The sequence below is a fragment of the Rosa rugosa genome, chromosome 3, assembly GCF_958449725.1.
Source record: "Rosa rugosa chromosome 3, drRosRugo1.1, whole genome shotgun sequence".
Taxonomy (NCBI): Eukaryota; Viridiplantae; Streptophyta; class Magnoliopsida; order Rosales; family Rosaceae; genus Rosa; species Rosa rugosa.
This window is the reverse complement of record NC_084822.1, coordinates 34,319,402-34,341,082: the sequence shown is the minus strand read 5'-3', so window position 1 is coordinate 34,341,082 and position 21,681 is coordinate 34,319,402. Positions and strand designations below refer to the sequence as shown.

The following is a 21,681-nucleotide window of genomic DNA, read 5'->3' as shown; positions in this document are numbered from 1 at the left end:
CCACTCGACTTACAGAGTAAAGACACGCAGCGACGACAACCTCTCTCTCTCTCTCTCTCTCTCTCTCTCTCTCTCTCTCTCTCTCTCTCTCTCTCTCTCTCTCTCTCTCTCTCTCTCTCTCTCTCTCTCTCTCTCTCTCTCTCTCTCTCTCTCTCTCTCTCTTGCTTGATAACTGATAAAGATGGGGAATGAATTGGGGAAGAACTGAAGCCATGAAATTTGGGGAATTTTTAATCTGGAATGGGGTTGAAATTTGGAGATGGTTTCGAGATCGGGCTGAGATGGTTTTCACTTTTCAGAGACTGGGTTTTCAGAAAATGGGGAAGAACACGAGTGTTAATTTGGAATGGGGTTGAAATTTGGAGATGGTTTCGAGATTGGGCTGAGTTGGTTTTCACTTTTTAGAGACTGGGTTTTCAGAAAATGGGGAAGAACACGAGTGTTAATCTGGAATGGGGTTGAAATTTGGAGATGGTTTCGAGATCGGGCTGAGATTGTTTTCAGAAAATGGGGAAGAACCGAAGAACACTAGTGTTTAGGGTTGAGATCCTGAGATGGTTTCGAGAGAGAGAGAGGCTAAGATCGGGAAAATGCCGAAATGGGTTAGGCACGACAGTTTTAGTGCTTAGGGTTATTATTATTATTTTTTAATATTTAGTATATTAATATCACCCAATAATAGAGGGACAAGTGGCAAATGATGGGAAAATCGGGCCGGTTCGGGCTTTCGGTCTCATAGTATGTGAGGACCAAGACCGAACCGATATAATGAATTCGGGTCGGGCTTCGAACCGAACCGAGAATTTTCATATCAAAACCGAACCGAATCGGGCTTTTTTGCTCGGTCCGGGTCGGACTTTCGGTCTTTCGGGTCCAGACGCCCAGGCCTACTTAATGACCAGAGTCAAATCACCCTTCAACAAGCAGATGATTACGGTACACTCGATCAAACTTTTTAAGTTATTTGGCACATTCAATTTGAATTATTATTGGACTTCAAAAATGAGCTCATTTTGGTGATGAAGCTATTTTAAATGAAGCTAGTTCACCGTGTGCTGTTTTAACAACAAATGGCAAAATAGTAATTAAACAAGGAATTTAGGTTCATAACCTAGTGGATCAAAACAAAATAAATTTGAAAAAACCTAACCCATGAAATGCGGCCCAACCCATCTTTTCTTTAATACCCAGCCATACGCCAATACTCGGCGCAGCATGTTCTCTATTGCCGTTTCGCTCTCTCTCTCACTCTCTTCTCTTCATCTCCAACTTCCTTCCACTGTACACGCGTCAACCTAATTCCCTTTAAATTAAAAACATTCAAACCAGACCTCGTTCTTTATCATATCTCAGATTCCAAACACCAGCGACTTCCCTGACGTTACGCTTTTATATTATAATATTATATATAATAACAGTGAATATTTTATTCGCCGGGAGTTGCTATAGCTGTCAGCCTCGGATGGATTTCTCACTCAAGAAATCCTTCAAATCTATTGGCTCCAGTAAACACATCTCTGCTGAAGCAGACCACAGCAGCCACGAGATGCTCCCCATTCTACTGGATCACCACAACGAACAGCACGCAATGAGTGCCGTCGATTCCTCCGACCGCCGCGAGGTCATCGTCAAGATCGACGAGGGCGGCGCTTCCTCCACCACTACAGAAGCCGACCCCGCCAAACGCGGCGCCGGGATTTGGCGGGAGTCCAGTATCGATTTCTGGAAGGACGACGGGAGCAATGTCGGCGCCGGCGGGGAATTTGAGTTTGCTCAGAAGAAGAAGACGGCGGCGCAGACGGAGGAGGAGGAGGATCCGCCGTCGAAGCTGATAGGGAGGTTCCTGCACAAGCAGAGAGCGTCCGGCGACTCGTCGTTGGATATGGATTTGGAGATGGCCGAGCTACGGCCGCAGGATTTGCCGCCGCTGGCGGAGTCTCCGAGGAACTCACGCACGTCGAGGGAGATCAAGGTGTCGTTCCAGTCGTTCCAGTCGCCGGCGTCGGACGTCGCCGAGACCGAGTCTGTTCGGCGGCGGCGCAAGGACCCCGACGACGAGGAACGACGTCGTAGCAGTCGACTGAGTGACGGCGGCGCCGACGTCATTAGGTGCTCGTCGAACGCGTCGTTTAAGAGCAGGTCCGATTTGTTGAGGCTGAAGACGAGGTCTAGATTGATGGACCCGCCCGAGGGGTGGGACGAGGGTCCGGGTCGGGTCCCGAAATCGGGTATGATGAGGTCTGGGATGTTGGGCCGGGGCGGAGGTGACGATGAGGAGGACGACCCGTTTTTGGAGGAGGATTTGCCTGATGAGTACAAGAGGGCAAAGTTCAATGCAGTGACTCTGCTCCAGTGGATCAGTTTGGTTTTGATTATTGGGGCATTGGCTTGCACTCTTTCCATAAGAGTTTTGAGGGAGATGAATCTGTGGAAATTGAAGCTGTGGAAATGGGAGGTGCTGATTTTGGTTTCGATTTGTGGGAGGCTGGTTTCGGGTTGGATGATAAGGATTATGGTGTTCTTTGTGGAGAGGAACTTCATTTTGAGGAAGAGGGTGCTGTATTTTGTTTATGGGATCAGGAAGCCTGTTCAGAACTGTATTTGGCTTGGCCTTGTTTTGACGGGTTGGCATTTCTTGCTGATCAGGAAGGTTGAGAAGGAAACCAATGGTAGGATCCTTGAGTATGTGACTAAAGTGTTGCTTTGTCTCTTGATTGGGGGTTTGATTTGGTTGGTGAAGACCCTGGTTGTAAAGGTGCTTGCTTCGTCTTTCCATGTTAGATCGTATTTTGATCGGATTCAGGATGCGCTTTTTAATCAGTATGTGATCCAAACACTGTCGGGGCGGCCTTGGATTGAGATAAAAAATGCAGAGGATGAAGAGGAGAGACTTGCTGATGAGGTTAGGAAGCTACAGAATGCTGGGGCTAATATGCCTCCTGACCTCAGGGCAAGTGCATTTCCTTCTGGGACAACTGGGAAGGCGGTTGGGAATGGCTCTGGTAGAAGTGGGCGGTTGATTGCTGCAAGTGGAGGGCTTGTGGGGAAGAGTGGCATGTTTTCAAAGCCACCTTCCAAGAAGTCAGGGGAGGTTGGGATCACAATTGATCACTTGCATAGGCTCAATCCAAAGAATGTGTCTGCTTGGAATATGAAGAGGCTAATGAATATAGTAAAATATGGGCATCTTACCACACTGGATGAGCAGATTCTGGATTCCACCAAGGATGAGGGTGAGGGTGATACTGAGATCAAAAGTGAAGTTGAGGCAAAGGCTGCCGCGAAAAAGATATTTCGCAATGTGGCTAGGCCTGGCTCCAAGTATGTTTCCATTTATTCCCTTTTGGTTTGTGTGCATTTATCTGCATTCTTCACTTGGCTTGACTGTGTTATGTTGTTCATATCTGTTTCTTTCATTGATCAAAAGTTGAAAATATCTGCAGCTTCACAAATTCTACTTTCAGGTTTCAATGTCAATATTTATGAGCACAGAAAATTAAAACATGTTGATGTAATGTTATATTGAAATTTGATTTGTATCTGCTCTTTTAACACCCTTACATACTTTGCCCTTGGATTTTTTGTGTTACACTGTTATGCATCCTCTGTTGTTACCATGAACATACTTTAAAACTTAGAATTGCCAGTAAGTGTACATTTGTGCAAGTCTAAAGTTCAAATTGTTTCACAGTTTCTGTTCCATGCCAATTTTCTCTAGAACCTTTATGGATAATATAATGTTGATGTTATTCGTTCACCTTTCATGTGAACAAGTTTCTTGGTTGACAACTTCAGCTGACATGGGTAGTGCGGAAGGATGCCAAGTTTGGATGGGAGTTTTGGGCGACATTTTTTCATTGAGAATGAGAAAGGCTTTCTCAGATGCTCCTTCCTAATCCACAAGGAAATAAACAGAGAAAATAAAAATGAAAACAGGATACTACCAGTCAACCAAGAATGACAAAATAGAATATAGCGATATGTTTTCTGCAACCTATAGAAGTCGAATCACAAAATATCTAATTTTTCATTTGATTACATGCATTTTTCTTTTAGCTATATGTTAATGAATTTCCATCTTTTAACCATATTCATTCTATTCATTCTCTGGCAGGCACATCTACCTGGAGGATTTGTTGCGTTTCATGCAAGAAGATGAGGCTTTAAAGACCATGAGTCTCTTTGAAGGGGCCTCTGACAGCAAGAGAATCAGCAAAACTTCCTTGAAAAATTGGGTGGTAAGCATCAACTGGCAAGTTGTCTACTGGACAGAATTGTTAGGTTTTAAGGTTTGGTTATGTTAGATGTAGGCAAGGACAAAGGAATTGAGTTCATCAACCAAAAACTGAGAAACCTAACAGCATGTAATCATAGGCAACAATTTCTTATATTACTGTAAATAAGAACTCATGAACTCGGAATTTTAAAAGCCCCATCTGTTCAAAACACTGACTAATGGATGGTTGTCCTTTTATTTGTATATTGGTCATTAGATTGTTAATGTGCTCCTCTTATTCTTCCAGGTCAATTGCTTTAGAGAACGGAGAGCACTTGCTTTGACTCTAACTGACACCAAAACAGCGGTGAACAGACTTCGACGCGTGGTGGACGTATTAGTTAGCATTATTATTATAATTATATGGCTGCTTGTGCTGGATATTGTCACCAGAGCCAATATTGTTTATGCAACTTCTCAGCTTGTGATTGTGGCATTTGTTTTTGGTAACTCATGCAAGACAGTCTTTGAAGCAGTCATATTTCTATTTGTGATGCACCCCTTTGACGTGGGAGATCGATGTGAAATTGAAGGAGTTCAGGTACATTTCCATCTCTGCATGTGTCACATTCTATTAAATTTTGTACATTTTTATTTCTGTGGTCTAAAAATTGTTTTATCAATGTCTCTCAGATGGTTGTAGAGGAGATGAATATCTTAACTACAGTTTTTCTAAGGTATGACAACGTAAAAATCGTGTACCCAAACAGTACCCTTGCAACTAAGCCCATCAATAACTTCTATCGTAGTCCGGACTCAGGAGATGCTGTTGAGTTCTGTGTCCATATAGCCACTCCAGCAGATAAGATTGCTGTTATGAAGCAAAGAATGATAAGGTATGTGAAAAGATCTTATGCTACTTCCTATATTCAGAATATGATGTATTTCAACGTCTGGTTAACAAATCATTTCCTACGGTTGCAATTACAGTTACATTGAAAATAAGAAGGAGCACTGGTATCCTGCACCAATGTTCATATTAAAGGAAGTGGAAGAATTAAATAGGATGAGGTTTGCCATATGGCTGTCACATAGAATGAACTTCCAAGACATGGGAGAAAAGTGGGCAAGGAGAGCCCTTTTACTTGAAGAGATAGTACGGATCCTCCAGGAGCTTGACATTGAGTATCGTTTGCGGCCCATTGACATAAACGTCCGTGGCATGCCTCCCACGGCCTCCACTCTGCCTCCCTCTAATTTCACAGCAACCACAAGCTGAGTGAGGAACGAGGAAATCCAAAGTCTGACCTCCCCGACGAGCATATACATATGCCCTAGACCCCTTGGCGATTTGCAGAACCACAGAGTAGGGAGCTCAGTTCATGCAGGAGGATCTCATAGAGAAGGGAGAGGATGATATCCGTCGACACGGTTTGATGGATTGATCTCAAGTTAGTTGTTTACGATCTTGAACTAAAGCAAAATGGAGTAAAAGTTCTGTTTGATTTTGCAGATGGCAGTATTGCTAATTAGAATTATTGCTACTCATATTTATCCTCATATATATGTAATATGCTTATGTATATGTAATTATATCTATTTCTTTAACTTCTTTTTGTCTAATTAGCGTTTGTTTAGTTATTTCACCTACACCAGTCAAGCTTCTCTTGATATGCTAATTGTGCAGGGCAATGACTAGCTGTTGCAACTGAAGCGCTTCCAATAAAACAGTTGCACCCAGCTCTTCGCTTTTAACAAAAAACCAGAAGCTGTATGCTGGGCCATGATAATGCAAGTCGAAGAAAACTGGTTTTTAGTTCTAGTAATTCTTTATTTATCAACATTTACTTATATACTAAATTTGAAACTCTATTCTACAACTAGGATTGAAGTAAAAGAATGTAAAATTGTTTCCATATTTTGGAAAAAGAAAAAAAAAAAATTCGTACCACTATGCCATGTGAAACGTAGGCATTTATTTATCTAGAATGAAAATGGGGAGAAAGGAGAATCACTCCCATTCATTCTCAATTCTATGTTCCTAACTCAAAGGGGAATGAAAATTGTCTAGTAGATCACTATTAGGGTCAAAACTTTCTTGCACTGGATAAAGAGATACTCAACTTACAAAAGTAATCAAAATGATACCTAATTTTTTAAAAACAAATCAACTTGATACTCAACTTTTAAAAGTGATAAAAATGATACTTAAAGTTTTAAAAACAAATCACTTGATACCTCGGTTTATTTTTTTTAATTTCTTTGCTAAATCAAATGCAAAATCAAGCCCAAAAATTGAAGAGATTTGTGGTCAGAGGGCCATCAATCATCTATAACCCAATCTTCTTCTTCTATAGAATTAAAAAAATCTTCCATTCAATTTCAATTCTACCATCGATCATAGAAACAAATAAAGTTCGGATGTTTCCTAACTTCTAAAGAAACAAAGAAAAATGGGAAGAGAGAGAGGTAGAGATAGAAGAAAAAGAGAATTAACAAAGTAAAATAAAAAATAATTGAAAAATAGTTTTTTGTGTAAAATATTATTATAACCCCCACAAAACACTGCACCACACGTGATCAATTTTAACAAAAAGTTTTAAAAAATTAAACCGAAGTATCAAATTGATTTGTTTTTAAAACTTTAGGTATCATTTTGATCACTTTTAAAAATTAGGTATTATTTTGTCCTATGCAAGAAAGTTTTGACCCTAGTGGTGATAAAAACTCTTTATTTATCTATAAAATGGGGAGAAAGGAGAATCACTTCCATTCATTCTCAATCTTATGTTCCTAACCCAAAGGGGAATGAAAATTGTCTAGGACTCGCTAAAATCAGGAATGACATTTGTACTTTCACTCCTTGGGGGGAGACAGTAATGAAAATGATTCCCCATAAATCAATTTATCATACCATAAACGCCCTCATATGTTTTTAATAACCCAAAAATACCGTTACGTTACTTACAAAATAATATTTTTCACAAAAAAAAGAAATACATATCCATATTTTATCAATACCTCAAAAGCACTCGTGGATTCCTATTTTTATTTTAAATGTTCGTATACACCTATTGAGAGTGGTTATTCTTCACCCTCATTTCATCTTTCCTCCACTTTTTTTTCAATCTTAATCCCAATCTCATTCAAGTTTAGTAAACGCACCCTATACATTTATATAGTGTCACAGCCCATGGAGAAAATTTTCAGCATAATGGTCAAACCACATCATTATATTATATATACATGGTTTGATGAACAAATAGAAACTACGCATGTAATTTTTTTTTTTTTTTAACTCGAAATTTTATTACATGAAAGAGAAAAATTACAAAAGACCACGTATGTATATATAATATAATGATGTGGTCTGTCTTTTGGTAAAAATTTGTTAATTTCTCTTGAAATAAATGTTTGGTTTTGGGCTCAAACCCGGGTTAAATCCAACCCAGTAGACCGGAGGAAAAAAGTAGGCCAAGCCCAATGGAAAGCGCGGCCAGTGAAGTGGAAGGTACGCTTCGACCTTTTTATACTGACAGATTGCAGCTCACTTCGAAATTTGGGAGGGAAGAGAAACACAGAGAGAGTGAAAGGGAAAGGGAAGGGGCTTGACTCTTGAGAGAATGGCCAACCTCATCCACGAGCTCCGAGAACGCATAGCAGCCTCATCCACTCCTCCTAGCAACTCACACGACGTCGCTTTGGAGATCCGATTCCGCGCCGTCCTTCCCAACCTTCTTCAAGCCCACGTCGTCCCCTCTCCCTCCGGTACACTCCCTCTTTCTCAAAATCTAAACCTAATTTCAAGCTCAGGAAGTGAATTTCTCTTTGAAATGTGAACGCAATTTTTTTGTTTGGTTGCAGCGAATGAGAGAGAAGTGATAGCTGTATTGAGGCTCATCGGTTACGCGGCGAAGTATTTTCCCGGAGCCTTTTACCATGGCAAGGCCAGCGCGATTCTTCCTATGATCGGTCGTATTCTGCCTTTCTTTGCAGAGCCGGCGTTCCGGTAAGGGATTCGAAACAGTCACTGTTTGATTTTCAGGCTCCGATTGTATTTGATTCACTGTGAAAATGCATTCGTTGATTTTTAAAGCTATGGAAAAATTGAAAAAAAAATAGCTCATTCTGTGATTGTGGTTATTGCTATGGATTTTGTTAGGGTTGTACTAATAGCTGTTTGTTCAGTTCTAGGCATGGAGTGATATTTGATACGCTTGGATTGCTTTTAACCTTACTTCGTAGTGGAGCTCAGGATGCGTATCGTCAGTTTTTTGTGGATTCCATGCTCGTTGTTCAAGGTAAGAAGGTTTATTTGCTTACACTGATGCGATTGTGGGATAGTTTCGATAATTGTCATTGTTTAAGATATGTAAAGCTTAATTGAACTGTAGTTTTGCCTGATTGACCTATATATGCATACAAGAAAGCTAATATATGCCTGTCTTTATTCAGATCTTTTGTGTGTCGCATCAGTCTCTGCAGACATATCAAGTTTTACAGAATCAACTAGAGTGACTTTAAAGTGTTTCTGCGAGTCCTTCAATGCAATTTTTGATGATCCTTCACATCTTGGTGATCTCCCACATAGTATCAAACCTGTTGATGGCACTGGGATCTTGATTAACCTTACAGGAAAAGCAAGGTGGCAACCTTTCGCAACTTGGATGATTAAGCTTCTTGGAAAATGCTTAACTGAAGGAACTCTATATGTGGATGGACTCATCAATATGCCATTTGTTATGGCTGCATGGTCCCTTTTTTGTTATGGGGATGCTGATTTGCACATGGTGAGTAGCAATTACTTTATGCTGGCGTTGTGGTATATAATTTCACTTGTATGCATGATGATGAAACTTGAAAGAAATATATCTAAGATGCTGATGCGTTCAATAGCTGATACAAGAATTATTTTATAATTCTGTAGCACTGCCACTCAAATATCTAACTATTTGACTTTTATGCAAGGCATTTTTTGAATTTGCACGCATCGTTGGATCTGCGATAAAATGTGACGTCATTCCTTATCATAACATAATCCAGTCGATATCATCTATATTAAGCGAGGACAAAGAGGGGACTCCTGCATTTAGGTCTGTCTCTGGATGCTCAAAATGTATAGTTCAATATGAATGCGGAGTGAAATTTAGCCCCAGGAATGCCCAGATGAAGCGACTATTTTCTTCCTATAACAGTTGTTATGCATTATCTTTTTGTATCCCTACTAGGTTACATTGATTACATTCGTGATTACATTCGGGATTCCCTAGTATATGTGGTTGGCTTTTGTGGAAGGTTACATTGATTACATTCTATCACCTTCGTGATTGGATTACAACGAAATACTCGCACATCCCCACAAGACACATACTCATATAGTTGTAGGATGCTTTCATAAGCTCTTTCTCTATAATTATGCATTGCAGCTCATTCTATCATTTTAAGTAGTGTTGAGTGTCTTATGGAGTTTCCAGAGAACCTCTTTTTTCATCACAAACTACGAGTCTTGTCTTAGAGTTGGGTTTATACACAATTTTGATGGATATGTAGTGTGCAGTCTGTAGTTTGGGATCCAAGTCCGTGATCATGCATTAGAGTATTAGACTGAGTAGAAATGAATTTAAGGTCAAAATGATTATGATCCGTGAAGACTTGTAATTGAAGATGATGGGCATGATAAGCTGTGACAGATATCAGATACGGATGAACGTTGCAAATTTTGTGTGGTTTATGAAACATGATTCAAAGAGTCAACAAATTTATAGGCAATTATTACCTTTTTTATTCATCGCGGCATAACATATTTTTCTAGAACATTTCATTTTATTGTCTAGTGAAATCTCTACATCTAATTTATTTGCTAATTAATCTCTATATTGGTATTGCACTGCAGAAACACGGTTTATGATTCGTCCATGGGTGGTTGCCTAGAGGCATTGCACTCTAATTGCCCTGAGGGTATAGTCAAGCTAACAGCTGCACATTTTGTCAATGTATTTCCTCATTCAATGAGGAGAACCCGAAGCCAGGAGCTTAAGGTTAATATTAATGTTCCATCTATTTTTCGTTCATTCTGACCAACTTGGTTACTCTTGTGAGCCATTCTTGCCCCCTTGATTGCTAACAGATGTAAAGATTGATTTGTTCCGTGGACCTAAACATTTTATTTTCAGGTTGCATTGTGCAACACATACATACGGATTGCGAAGATTTGCCCCCCTCATATCTGGAGGCCAGAAATTCTCCTATATGTACTTTCATGTCCGGATCCCTGCTTTTCATTGATAGATTGCTTACATGTAGCTCTCTCTATACTTGGTCCTGATCTTGTTGGAGGAAGAATTACAGATAATTCCTGCCAGAGTTTATCCACATTAAGTGATAAATCAATTGAAAACTCACAGGTTGGAGAAAAAAGACCTATTGAGGATGTGGATTCTTTCAACACTAAACGCCAAAAGGTTGATGAAAAAATCATCAATCCTGATTCTAATATTCAGTTGGAATGGCAGTGTGCTCATATAGTTCCTTGTGAGACAGAAGACTATGCAAATCAGATGCATAAATCACTCCTTTCTTTTGCTGAATGTTTAAAATCTCCTGGTGTCTGTCCTAATTCCTTAAGACCTGATCTCGCGTTAATGGCTCTTAGCATTCTTTGCATTGCGTTCTGTAGATATCCTGAGACCAATCTGTCATTATGCATCTTTCATCAGATGTATACATGGATACCTTGGATATGCCAACAGGTATGCTGGCTTAAATTGGTGGATTGACTTACTCATTTCACTTGCCACTAAATGAGAATTACATCATGTAGGCAAAGCAAGGAAGCACAGTTGAACTTGATATTTCCATCTACCTAGAAGGAATTCACTGTATGTTGCGGTTGCAAAGTAAGGAGATAGACCTACTTTCATTTAGATTCAAAAAATCTTGCCTTTGAGATGCTGATATGTTGTATTTTGGTTCTTAAATTCTATCGAGAAGGTTGATAATCTCTTATGAGGCTCTCTATGGCTCTCCCAGGCGAAGGGAATGAATATTTTTCTTTCTTCTTTTTTATGCTATTTATTGCCTTTTATTTTCTCGAGTCTGCTCTTTTGTCATTAATGCGTTTTCTGGAAGTTTTGCTGTTGAATACCGGAGTTTTATGCATATATTGCTATTCAAATTTACAAGTCGCTAATATAGACTGATTCTTATTTCTTTAGAAATCAGGTATATTTAGCTCCAATCTTGTTCTGATTGCTTGATTGGGTTAGTTCGAGGCTAAGCTTCAGAGCAGATTTTTGATCTTTGTGTCCTATAGAGACAGCTATATATGTTAGTCATATGTAATTAGCAAACAAAATTCCTTTAACCTTCTTCGTATGTAAAGTATTTCTTTTGATTCTTATGCAGATTGCTTAATCATGAAGTGTATGGACAGTACGCTTGTCGATGCTGATCTTATACATGTCCTTCTAAAGCTTCCATGGACCCATTCTCATGTAGTTACTGACCGCCATCAATTGTGGAAAACAAAATGCATCTCAGTTCAAGTTGCATGCAAACTTGGTCATAGCACAAGAATTGAAACTCAACTTGAAGTATTGGATTTGAGTCTCAGTGATGAATGTGACGAAGTTATAATTGAAGCTATAACTTCTATGCCCGTGATTGTCATGTGGTCTGGCCTCAGTGGACTTTCTCACATATTCAGAAGGCTTGAGTAAGAAAACACTTTAAAGCCAGTTATTTTATGAATATTAGATATGTTGTTGGTAGCACTTGTGATTAATATTTTCTTTTTATGAGTGTATTGGTAGCACTTGTAATTGAAAAGGGATCTTCTAAGAAGGATTAATTTACAAAACTAATAAAAGCTCTGAAACTTTTTCTATTAGGAAAAATTATATCATGAATCCAAAGGAGTTGTCATGGCTGGCCACATGGAGGGAAACTTGGATTATTTATTTACTTATTATATATATATATATATTTTTTTTTAATCTTCTCTTAACTCGTACACAAATTGCATTTTCTTAACTTTTTTAATTAACTTCTTGGGGCAGTAGCAGAGGGTAATGATAGTTGATGCATTTGTGGTTTTGGTTTGCACCATACTTAGCGTAATATTCTTGAGTACTAAAATTGAACTGTGCTCTATGTTCATGAAATAATAAAAACTTCCATTGAGTCGTTTTGTCCCTCACACTTGCAGGCTCTTGGGGCGACAGAGAAGTGAGAAGGTTAAGAATATCATTCCCTTTTCTCTTGGTTTTTTGTCATGTCTTTACGGATCTCATAGCAATGGAGATGACATAAATAGAAGTCAGTGTAAACTATTTTTAAAAATGAAAAGTGAGAGACACAGTCAAACAGTGGATTATTTACTGCAAGGATTCTGGTGTTCAAAGTGTGACCGAAGTGTTCAACACAATACTGAGTCATATTCAAATATCATAAGTCTACCTGACAAGCCCAGAGAATTGGACTGTAATTTTCTCCATCTTCAGTCTATATATTTTCAGCTTCTTAATGATGAGTCATCTGAAGAGATTCAAGTGGCTTGTGTGAAAAATATCCGCCGAGTACTTGTACATGGGGGCATAGAGAATCTGTTGGAGTCAAGATTTGAATGGATTAAATGTGTTAAATATCTACTCATTAATACCAAGAAGGCTATAAGAGAAGCATTCTGCACTCAGATTAGTTCATTCGTTGAGGATTCAATTTTGAGTTGCTTATTTCCTGATGAGGGCATGTCAAGTAATGGTAGAGAAGAAGGGTTTTTGAACATAATCAACAGCTTCTTTTCAGAAACTAAAGACCTCCAAATCATTGAGACTCTTTTGGAATCAACAGCTGAAATAATGATTGCAGTTGATATTCAGAGTCAATTATTCTTGTTTTCTCTTCTTTTGTTGGTTGGTCAACTTGATAATCCACACACGACAGTGAGAATGATTGCAGCGAAGTTGATACACAAAGCTTGCTGTTTTCATCGTAAAGGAGGTTTCCAAGTAATCCTTCTGAAAGTTGTTCATGTTCGAAATGAGCTATTTGACTATCTGTCTTCGAGGCTCTCTAGCCGTCCGACTATGGTCCAAGAGTTTGCAGAATCAGTTCTTGGTATTGAAACAGAAGAACTTGTCAAGAAAATGGTTCCCGTAGTTCTTCCGAAGCTTGTAGTGTCTCAGCAGGATGATGATCAAGCAGTTGACACCTTATATGAACTGGCCAAGTGGTTAAACACCGATGTTGCAGGTCTTATAGTTCTATGGGTGCCAAAAGTGCTAGCTTTTGCTCTCCATCAACCAGATGTGCGAGAATTAGATGCTGCTGTACAGTTTTACCATACACAAATCCATTCTAACAAAAGAGAAATCTTTGCTGCTGCATTAAATAATCTTTTAGATGAACTCATATGCTTTCTGGATGGAGGTGATTCAGATGAGATAAGCGGAAGGTATGAAGCTCTACTTGCCACCTGGGCTTGAGGTGCACCTTTTCCATATGTTTTAGTTGCTTCTCCGAGTGGATATCCACTACGCAATTCCTTTTGGTACCTATTATGTTTTTATTTCTTCAGGTTGCCCACCTGTGAAATTATGTATGTGGCTGGTATGTTATGTGTGTTTTGCTGTGCTGCAACAGATCCTACCAAAGTATTGACATTTCATGTCTGCTTACAGGTTAGCAAGAGTACCTGAGACGATAAAAGAGGTTGCTAGAGTTTTGGATGAAGGTGAAGATCTACCAAACTTTTTGAGGAATCATTTTGCCCACCTTCTTAACAGTATCGATAGAAAGATGCTCCATGCAGAAGAATTTTCATTGCAGAAACAAGCCTTGCAACGAATTGAGATGCTAATTAAAATGATGGGTCGTCATCTTAGTACTTATGTGCCTAAACTAATGGTTCTTCTCATGCATGCTATTGATAAAGACATCCTCCAGAGTGAGGGTCTCTCAGTGTTGCATTTTTTCATTGTGCAGCTGGTGAAAGTATCACCGGCTAGCACTAAACATGTAATTTCACAAGTTTTTGCTGCCCTTATTCCCTTTCTTGAGAGAGATGAAGAAAGTCCAGTACATCTGGATAAAGTGGTAAAAATTTTAGAAGAACTTGTGCTAAATAACAGGGATATTCTAAAGCAGCATATTCGTGAGTTCCCTCCATTGCCCAGTATTCCAGCCTTAATAAAAGTGAACAAGGCTATACAAGAAGCCAGAGGATCAATGACTTTGAGGGATCGATTGCGGGATGTTGTTGATGGTCTGAATCATGACAGCTTAAATGTGAGATACATGGTTGTTTGTGAGTTGAAAAAGTTGCTGAACCTGGAACGGGAAGGGGTTACATCTCTAATAACTGCTGAAGGTGGTGCGGATATGGAAATTTTGAGCTCTTTAATCAGATCTCTACTTAAAGGATGTGCTGAAGAATCAAGGAGAGCAGTTGGACAGCGGCTAAAGTTGGTGTGTGCTGACTGCCTTGGGGCCCTGGGTGCAGTTGACCCTGCTAAAGTGAAGGCCTTTTCATGCCAACGCTTTAAAATTGAATGCTCTGATGATGACCTTATCTATGAGTTGATTCAGAAGCAACTTGCACGGGCCTTTAGAGCTGCACCTGACACTATAATTCAAGATTCAGCTGTAGTGGCCATACAGGAACTGCTAAAGATTGCAGGTTGTGAGGCCTCATTACATGAGAATGCTGCTGCTTCTATGTCGGCTCCAAAGGACAAAGAGCCTCTGACAGGTTCTGCTTCTGGAATGATGACTACTGATGGTACAAATGAGATGACTAGAAGGGGTCAGAGATTATGGGACCGGTTCTCCAAATATGTGAAAGAAATAATTGCCCCTTATTTGTCCTCTAGATTTCAACTTCCTAATGTTGCTGATCCTGTATTTGTTGGCCCAATTTACCGTCCATCTATGTCATTCAGAAGATGGATATTCTTCTGGATAAGAAAGCTGACTGCACATGCTACTGGTTCTCGTGCAAGAATTTTCAATGCTTGTCGAGGTATAGTGCGCCAGGATATGCAAACAGCAATTTATCTGCTTCCATATTTAGTTCTTAATGCTGTCTGTCATGGCACAGAGGAGGCACGCTATGGCATAACAGAAGAAATCCTATATGTTCTTGATGTTGCTGCAACTCATAACAGTGAGGATGCAGTGCATGGTGTCAATGGTCGGAAAAATGAAGTTTGTGTTCAAGCTGTGTTCATTCTCCTTGATAATCTTGGTCAATGGGTGGATGACGTTAGACAAGAACTATTCCGTTCTTTTCAATTATTAGCTTCTAAGCAACAAATATCCAAGACCAGGCATCAAACTCAGAATACTACCAATCAGGACCAACTTCGTCTACAGTGTGAACATGTTTCAAAACTCTTGTTTGCAGTTCCAAAGGAGACCCTTGCCAGGGCCTCCTTCAGGTGTCAGGCGTATGCAAGATCCTTCATGTATTTTGAGTTGTACGTGAGGGGAAAGTCAGGTTCTTTCAACCCTGCATCTGAGCAAAGTGGTTCATTTGATGATGCAGATGTTTCATATCTGATGGAAATATACAGCTGCCTGGATGAGCCTGATGGTCTTTCTGGATTTGCATTTTTACGTAAATCTTTGGAATTACAAGACCAGCTCTTGATAAACAAAAAAGCCGGGAACTGGGCAGAGGTTTTAACTTCTTGTGAACAAGCTTTGCAGATGGAACCAACATCAGTTCAAAAGCAGTCTGATGTGCTTAACTGTTTATTAAACATGTGTCACCTTCAGGCTATGGTGACTCATGTGGATGGTTTAATGTGTAGGATTCCCCAATACAAGAAAACATGGTGCATGCAAGGTGTGCAGGCAGCATGGAGACTTGGCAGGTGGGATTTGATGGATGAGTACCTTAGTGGAGCTGATCAAGAAGGTTTACTTTGTAGCAGTTCTGAAAGTAATGCGTCATTTGATATGGATGTTGCAAAAATTCTGCAGGCAATGATGAAGAAGGATCAGTTCTCAGTTGAAGAAAAAATTGCCCTCTCCAAGCAAGCTCTAATTGCTCCCCTTTCTGCTGCAGGCATGGATTCTTATGTGCGGGCTTACCCATTTGTCGTGAAACTTCACCTGCTACGAGAGCTTGAGGATTTTTATACTCTTCTTGGTGATGCTTCTTTCTTGGAGAAATCGTTTGCATTTGATGATCCTAAATTCTCAAAAGTGAGGGAGAACTGGGAAAACCGTCTCAGATTTACTCAGCCATCACTCTGGGCAAGAGAGCCACTTTTGGCTTTCCGAAGATTGGTTTTTGCTAACAGTGGTCTTGAGGCTCAAGTTGGGAACTGCTGGCTTCAATATGCAAAGCTCTGTCGCATGGCTGGTCATTATGAGACAGCAAATCAGGCTATTCTAGAAGCCCAAGCTACCAATGCACCTAACGTTCACATGGAGAAGGCTAAACTTCTCTGGAGCACCAGGCGATCTGATGGTGCAATCGCACAGTTGCAACAGTGTCTCTTGAACATGCCCGAAGGGATTGTAGGCTCCAATGCAATTGCATCAATTACCAGTCTTTCACTGGTTCCGCCAAACCTGCCCCCTTTAGTTAATAATACTCAAGCTTGGAATGAAAATCGAGATATTGCAAAGACACTTCTCCTCTATTCTAGGTGGATCCATTACACTGGGCAGAAGCAGAAAGAAGATGTCATAAGTCTATATAGCAGGGTGAGGGAACTGCAGCCCAAGTGGGAGAAAGGATATTTTTACATGGCTAAATATTATGAGGAAGTGCTAGCTGATGCCAGGAAGCGTCAGGAAGAAAATCTTGAACTGGGTCCTAGGAAATTACCATCAAATAGTGCTATTGTTGGTTCTTCAAATTTAAATACAGAGAAGGCTTGGTGGGCATATGTGCCTGACATACTGATATTCTATGCAAAAGGGCTTCATCGGGGCCACAAGAATCTCTTTCAGGCACTTCCAAGGTTGTTAACCCTATGGTTTGACTTTGGGACTATGTATGAAAGGAGTGGCACATCATCCAATAAGGATCTCAAAAATGTCCACATGATGGTAACTATCATATGTTGAAGCTGAACTTTAGTTTTTTGCTAATTAATGTCTGCTTCGTTCATTCTATTATTCCTTTTTATGTTCTCTTATTCTTATATTGGCAGGTGATGAGATGCATGCGAGGGTGTTTGAAGGACTTGCCAACATATCAGTGGCTAACAGTACTGCCACAGTTGGTTTCAAGAATCTGCCACCAGAATGAGGAAGTAGTTCGATTGGTCAAAAGCATCATCACATCAGTTCTCCGGCAATACCCACAACAAGCCCTGTGGATTATGGCAGCGGTTTCAAAATCCACTGTTCCATCCAGGAGGGATGCAGCTGCTGAAATTCTACAGGAGGCACGGAAAGGGTTCAGCCAAGGAACTGGTGGAAGCAATCTGTTTGTTCAGTTTGCCAGTCTGATTGATCATTTTATCAAGTTGTGCTTCCATGCTTGTCAGACAAAGGCAAAAACAATCAATGTCTCTACTGAATTTAGTCTCTTAAAGAGGATGATGCCGCTGGGAATTATCATGCCAATTCAGCAATCTCTAACTGTTAGCCTACCGACATACGATGGGAAGCTCACTGACTCACTTAAGTCTGATATCTTTTCTGCGACTGATCTTCCTACAATATCAGGAATACGTGATGAGGCTGAGATTCTTTCTTCCCTTCAGCGACCTAAGAAAGTAAGTTCTACTGGATTTTCAAGTCACCTAACATGTTCTGAACTTATATCCTATCATAAGGTTGTGTCCACAGTTAACTTATGTTAACCTGTGGCATGCTGTAACCCAGGATGGATCATATTAACAAATTACTTATGTTGGTTTTTCCTCCTTAACGTATATGGAATGACTGTTTTAATCATTAACTAGTGATGAAATCCCCCATGTTTTCCGAAGTTGATATTAGAATAGCAATTCTCACTAATGATTACCTGGAAATAGATGTGACAGGTCAATTTATGACTCCATTTGTATCTGAAATTAGCTTGGGGTTAAGCCCAAAATTATAAACTTGGAGGAGAGTTTGAGGGAGTTATCTGAGTTGTTGCTCTCTTGTCTTGTTCATATCCTGTAAATGTCTGATTGTTGATGCTACATGGCACATCATCTTTCTAATATTTAGTTCTTTTCTCTTTTGGCATTTTAGATTGTTCTATTGGGCAGCGACGGCATTGAACGTCCGTTCCTCTGCAAACCCAAGGATGACCTCAGGAAAGATGCCCGGATGATGGAGTTCACAGCAATGATAAACCGTTTGTTGTCTAAATACCCAGCAAGCCGTCGGAGGAAGCTCTACATTCGCACCTTTGCAGTAATTCCTTTGACAGAGGATTGTGGCATGATAGAATGGGTGCCCCACACACGTGGACTTCGGCATATACTTCAAGACATATATATGAACTGCGGAAACTTTGGTATTGATACAAATTCAAAGATCAAGCGCTTATATGATCAATGCAAGGGTAAAATACCAGAAGATGAGATGTTGAAGGACAAAATTCTTCCAATGTTCCCTCCAGTTTTCCACAAGTGGTTCCTGACCACTTTTTCTGAGCCAGCTGCTTGGTTTAGGGCACGGATTGCTTATGCACACACTACTGCAGTTTGGTCCATGGTTGGACATATTGTGGGGCTTGGTGACCGACACGGGGAAAACATTCTTTTTGATTCTACAACAGGTGATTGTGTTCATGTTGATTTCAGTTGCTTATTCGATAAAGGCTTGCAGTTGGAGAAGCCTGAACTGGTGCCTTTCAGATTGACTCAGGTGAGAGAAGCAAATGGATAAAAAAAGGATTTTCAAAATTATATGATATGCATGTCTTTCGATGAAGTAGAGTATTCTAATGTGAGTTCAATTAATACTTGATGAGCTACGGATCGTTATAAATCATACCCAGTTATTATATTCTTTTCCTTTACTACATGGTATTTAATTTTCATGGAGACTGTTATGGAACTGGCAGAATATGATTGATGGCTTGGGCATCACTGGTTATGAGGGAATCTTTTTGAGGATCTGCGAAATCACACTTTCAGTACTGAGGATGCATCGGGAGACATTGATGAGTGTTCTTGAGACTTTTGTCCATGATCCTCTTGTAGAATGGACAAAATCACACAAATCTAGTAGAGTAGAAGTTCAGAATCCACACGCACAGGTTTGGACTATCTCTTTATCATTGTTTTGACCGTCTTACCTTCACTACTATGTTTTAGAATATGAAGGTAAAAATGTCATTGATTATTTCCAAATTGAAGCAATTTGTCTTATCAAAATAATAATTGAAGCAGTATCAAAATAATAATTGAAGCAGATTGAGACTTTCTCAGGGAAAATTTTCCTAATGTCATATTTCTTGATCTCTCAAAGATAACATTTCATGCATCTAATAACATTTTAATAAGTTGTGTTGGAGAAGCAATTAATAATTTTTGTAGGCTGCTGGTGTTTTCGGTGGCCACTTGTGTTGAGCTCTGATATGAAATTCATACGTTTCATTAATCTTCTTACAAAATAACAAACTTGTTCCTTATGAATAAGGTATTTGAAAGGTTGGGATTCTATATTTTAGAAGTACCGATGGTAATGCATTCTATGTTTAGAAATAACGGATAAGTTGTACTAGCATTAATATTGAATTGAGCTAGGTCTCATATTCTCTGTGTAGAAAGTTTGGAACTAAGCCCCCTCGTCCTTCCTGAAAATTTTTAATTTTAAGGTCTGGTAAGTGTTTGTTTTGATGAAACCACTAAACAGTGTTTTAAATTTAATTTTTTTTTAAATTTAATTTATTATTATTATTATTATTATTATTATTTTTATTTATGAACATCGCAGCTAGCCATCAGTAACATTGAGGCAAGATTGCAAGGAGTAGTTGTCGGTGTCGGAGCAGCACCATCTTTGCCCTTGGCTGTAGAAGGTCAGGCTCGTCGATTAATAGCTGAAGCAGTCTCCCACAAAAATCTCGGAAAGATGTATATCTGGTGGATGCCATGGTTTTGATATAATCTCATTGAGAATTTGTCCTGTCCTAGAGTTGAATCAACACAAATTTTGCCTCTATCTCTCAAAGGTCAGGTACTAGGGGCATCAAGTATTTCCTGAAACAGCCTCACAAAAAACCCAGCAACAATTCTGTTATGGTATTTGGCTTCAAGGATTTTTCAGAAGTCAGTCTTGTACTGAATTTGGTTCAGGTATGCTCTATTATGTCTTCATCAACTGAAAAGCCCTTTATTGATACGAATTAAAAATGATTGATACGAAGCCCTTTATTAATTCCTATGCTAATTATTGATACGAAAATGTGAAGAAAGTAGTTCATGTTGTGTGCTTTTTCTTTTCACCCCCTATTGTGTTTAACCTGAAATATTTTAGACCAACATGTGGACTTTTCGCCTAAAGTACATTCGATGGAGGAATTAGGGTTGATGACTTATGGATCTTGATTTGTTGTTGACAAGCTTTTGATACGGAATAATTCATTAGTGGATGTTATCATAATGTAAAGCATGGGATTAGGGTGTCTGCACAAATAGAAAACTTTCCATGTTTATCCAAGGCTTGTAGTAAAACAACCAGATATCTTTTATCTACATTGATACTTGCTTTAAATATGAAATAGTGGGAAATACTATCATTAGTTTTCGTGGACTTGAGATAAACAGATGATAAATTGTTTTATTCTAACAATTATCTAACATCATATTGGCGGAGTTTGTTATGTCTTGTGGATCACGGCTTTCTCCACTCAATGCAAACTTTTTTTTATATTTTTTTATCTGGTTTTTTCTTTTGTTTTTTGTTTTTTGGTTTTTCAGTTTGCTACCCAATGTCATGACCTGTACTTTTGGATTGCTCTAGTCATATTAATGATGACAGTTTTGCTATGATAACCTGTAACTATGGTTTCAATTTCATTCTCCTGTGGTTGTGTTATAGGATTCTGGAAGGTCTGAGAGATCTATTGTCAGGAAATTAATTTTTGACATATCTTCTGCTATGATGATCTTTGGTGATGAAAATGTCCTTTTGTAATCTTCGTGCAGGCTACTGGCTGGATCCAAATGGCAAGGATTAACTCAAGAATCCCAGACCTTAGTAGACAGTGTAGTGCTTGAGTTATAGATATAGTGTCCTTCGATATCAAAGTAGGCCTGAGGTTGTAAACCTTCTTCCTTGAATATCAACAATGTGCTGTCTCATTCCCTCAATGCGACAGTCTGTATGCTGAGCAACAATTTCAAGTGGGCGCAGGGATTCGAAAATAGTATAGGCTCTGCCTATTTGGTCTCTTAGAAAATATAGATGTTAACTTTGTATGCTTCTAGGATTTCATTGTATATACATGGCACAACTGTATTAATATCAGCTATGTTAAACATTTGAGGGAGGTACAA

At 39.3% G+C, this 21,681-nt stretch overlaps 2 protein-coding genes across 3 annotated transcripts; both read left to right on the top strand.

Moving 5' to 3' along the window:
- Positions 1-1,229: 1,229 nt before the first annotated feature.
- On the top strand, positions 1,230-5,824 carry LOC133736570 (mechanosensitive ion channel protein 6-like). Its single transcript, XM_062164111.1, has 5 exons — positions 1,230-3,321; positions 4,115-4,238; positions 4,524-4,817; positions 4,910-5,112; positions 5,207-5,824. The coding sequence occupies exons 1-5, from the start codon at positions 1,463-1,465 to the stop codon at positions 5,493-5,495; spliced, it is 2,769 nt and encodes a 922-aa protein (XP_062020095.1). The 5' UTR covers positions 1,230-1,462; the 3' UTR covers positions 5,496-5,824.
- A 1,960-nt stretch (positions 5,825-7,784) lies between these two features.
- LOC133736073 (serine/threonine-protein kinase ATR) lies at positions 7,785-21,681 on the top strand. Of its 2 annotated transcripts, XM_062163509.1 has the most exons (16): positions 7,785-7,984; positions 8,081-8,225; positions 8,405-8,517; positions 8,672-9,006; positions 9,185-9,309; positions 10,110-10,254; positions 10,390-10,965; positions 11,037-11,112; positions 11,621-11,930; positions 12,423-13,670; positions 13,897-17,281; positions 17,386-17,955; positions 18,422-19,042; positions 19,242-19,436; positions 20,117-20,478; positions 21,331-21,681. In XM_062163509.1, the coding sequence occupies exons 1-15, from the start codon at positions 7,840-7,842 to the stop codon at positions 20,282-20,284; spliced, it is 8,157 nt and encodes a 2,718-aa protein (XP_062019493.1). In that variant the 5' UTR covers positions 7,785-7,839; the 3' UTR covers positions 20,285-20,478; positions 21,331-21,681. The 2 variants fall into 2 exon arrangements, with proteins under 2 accessions (XP_062019493.1, XP_062019494.1); XM_062163510.1 differs by lacking the exons at positions 20,117-20,478; positions 21,331-21,681 and adding an exon at positions 19,947-20,060.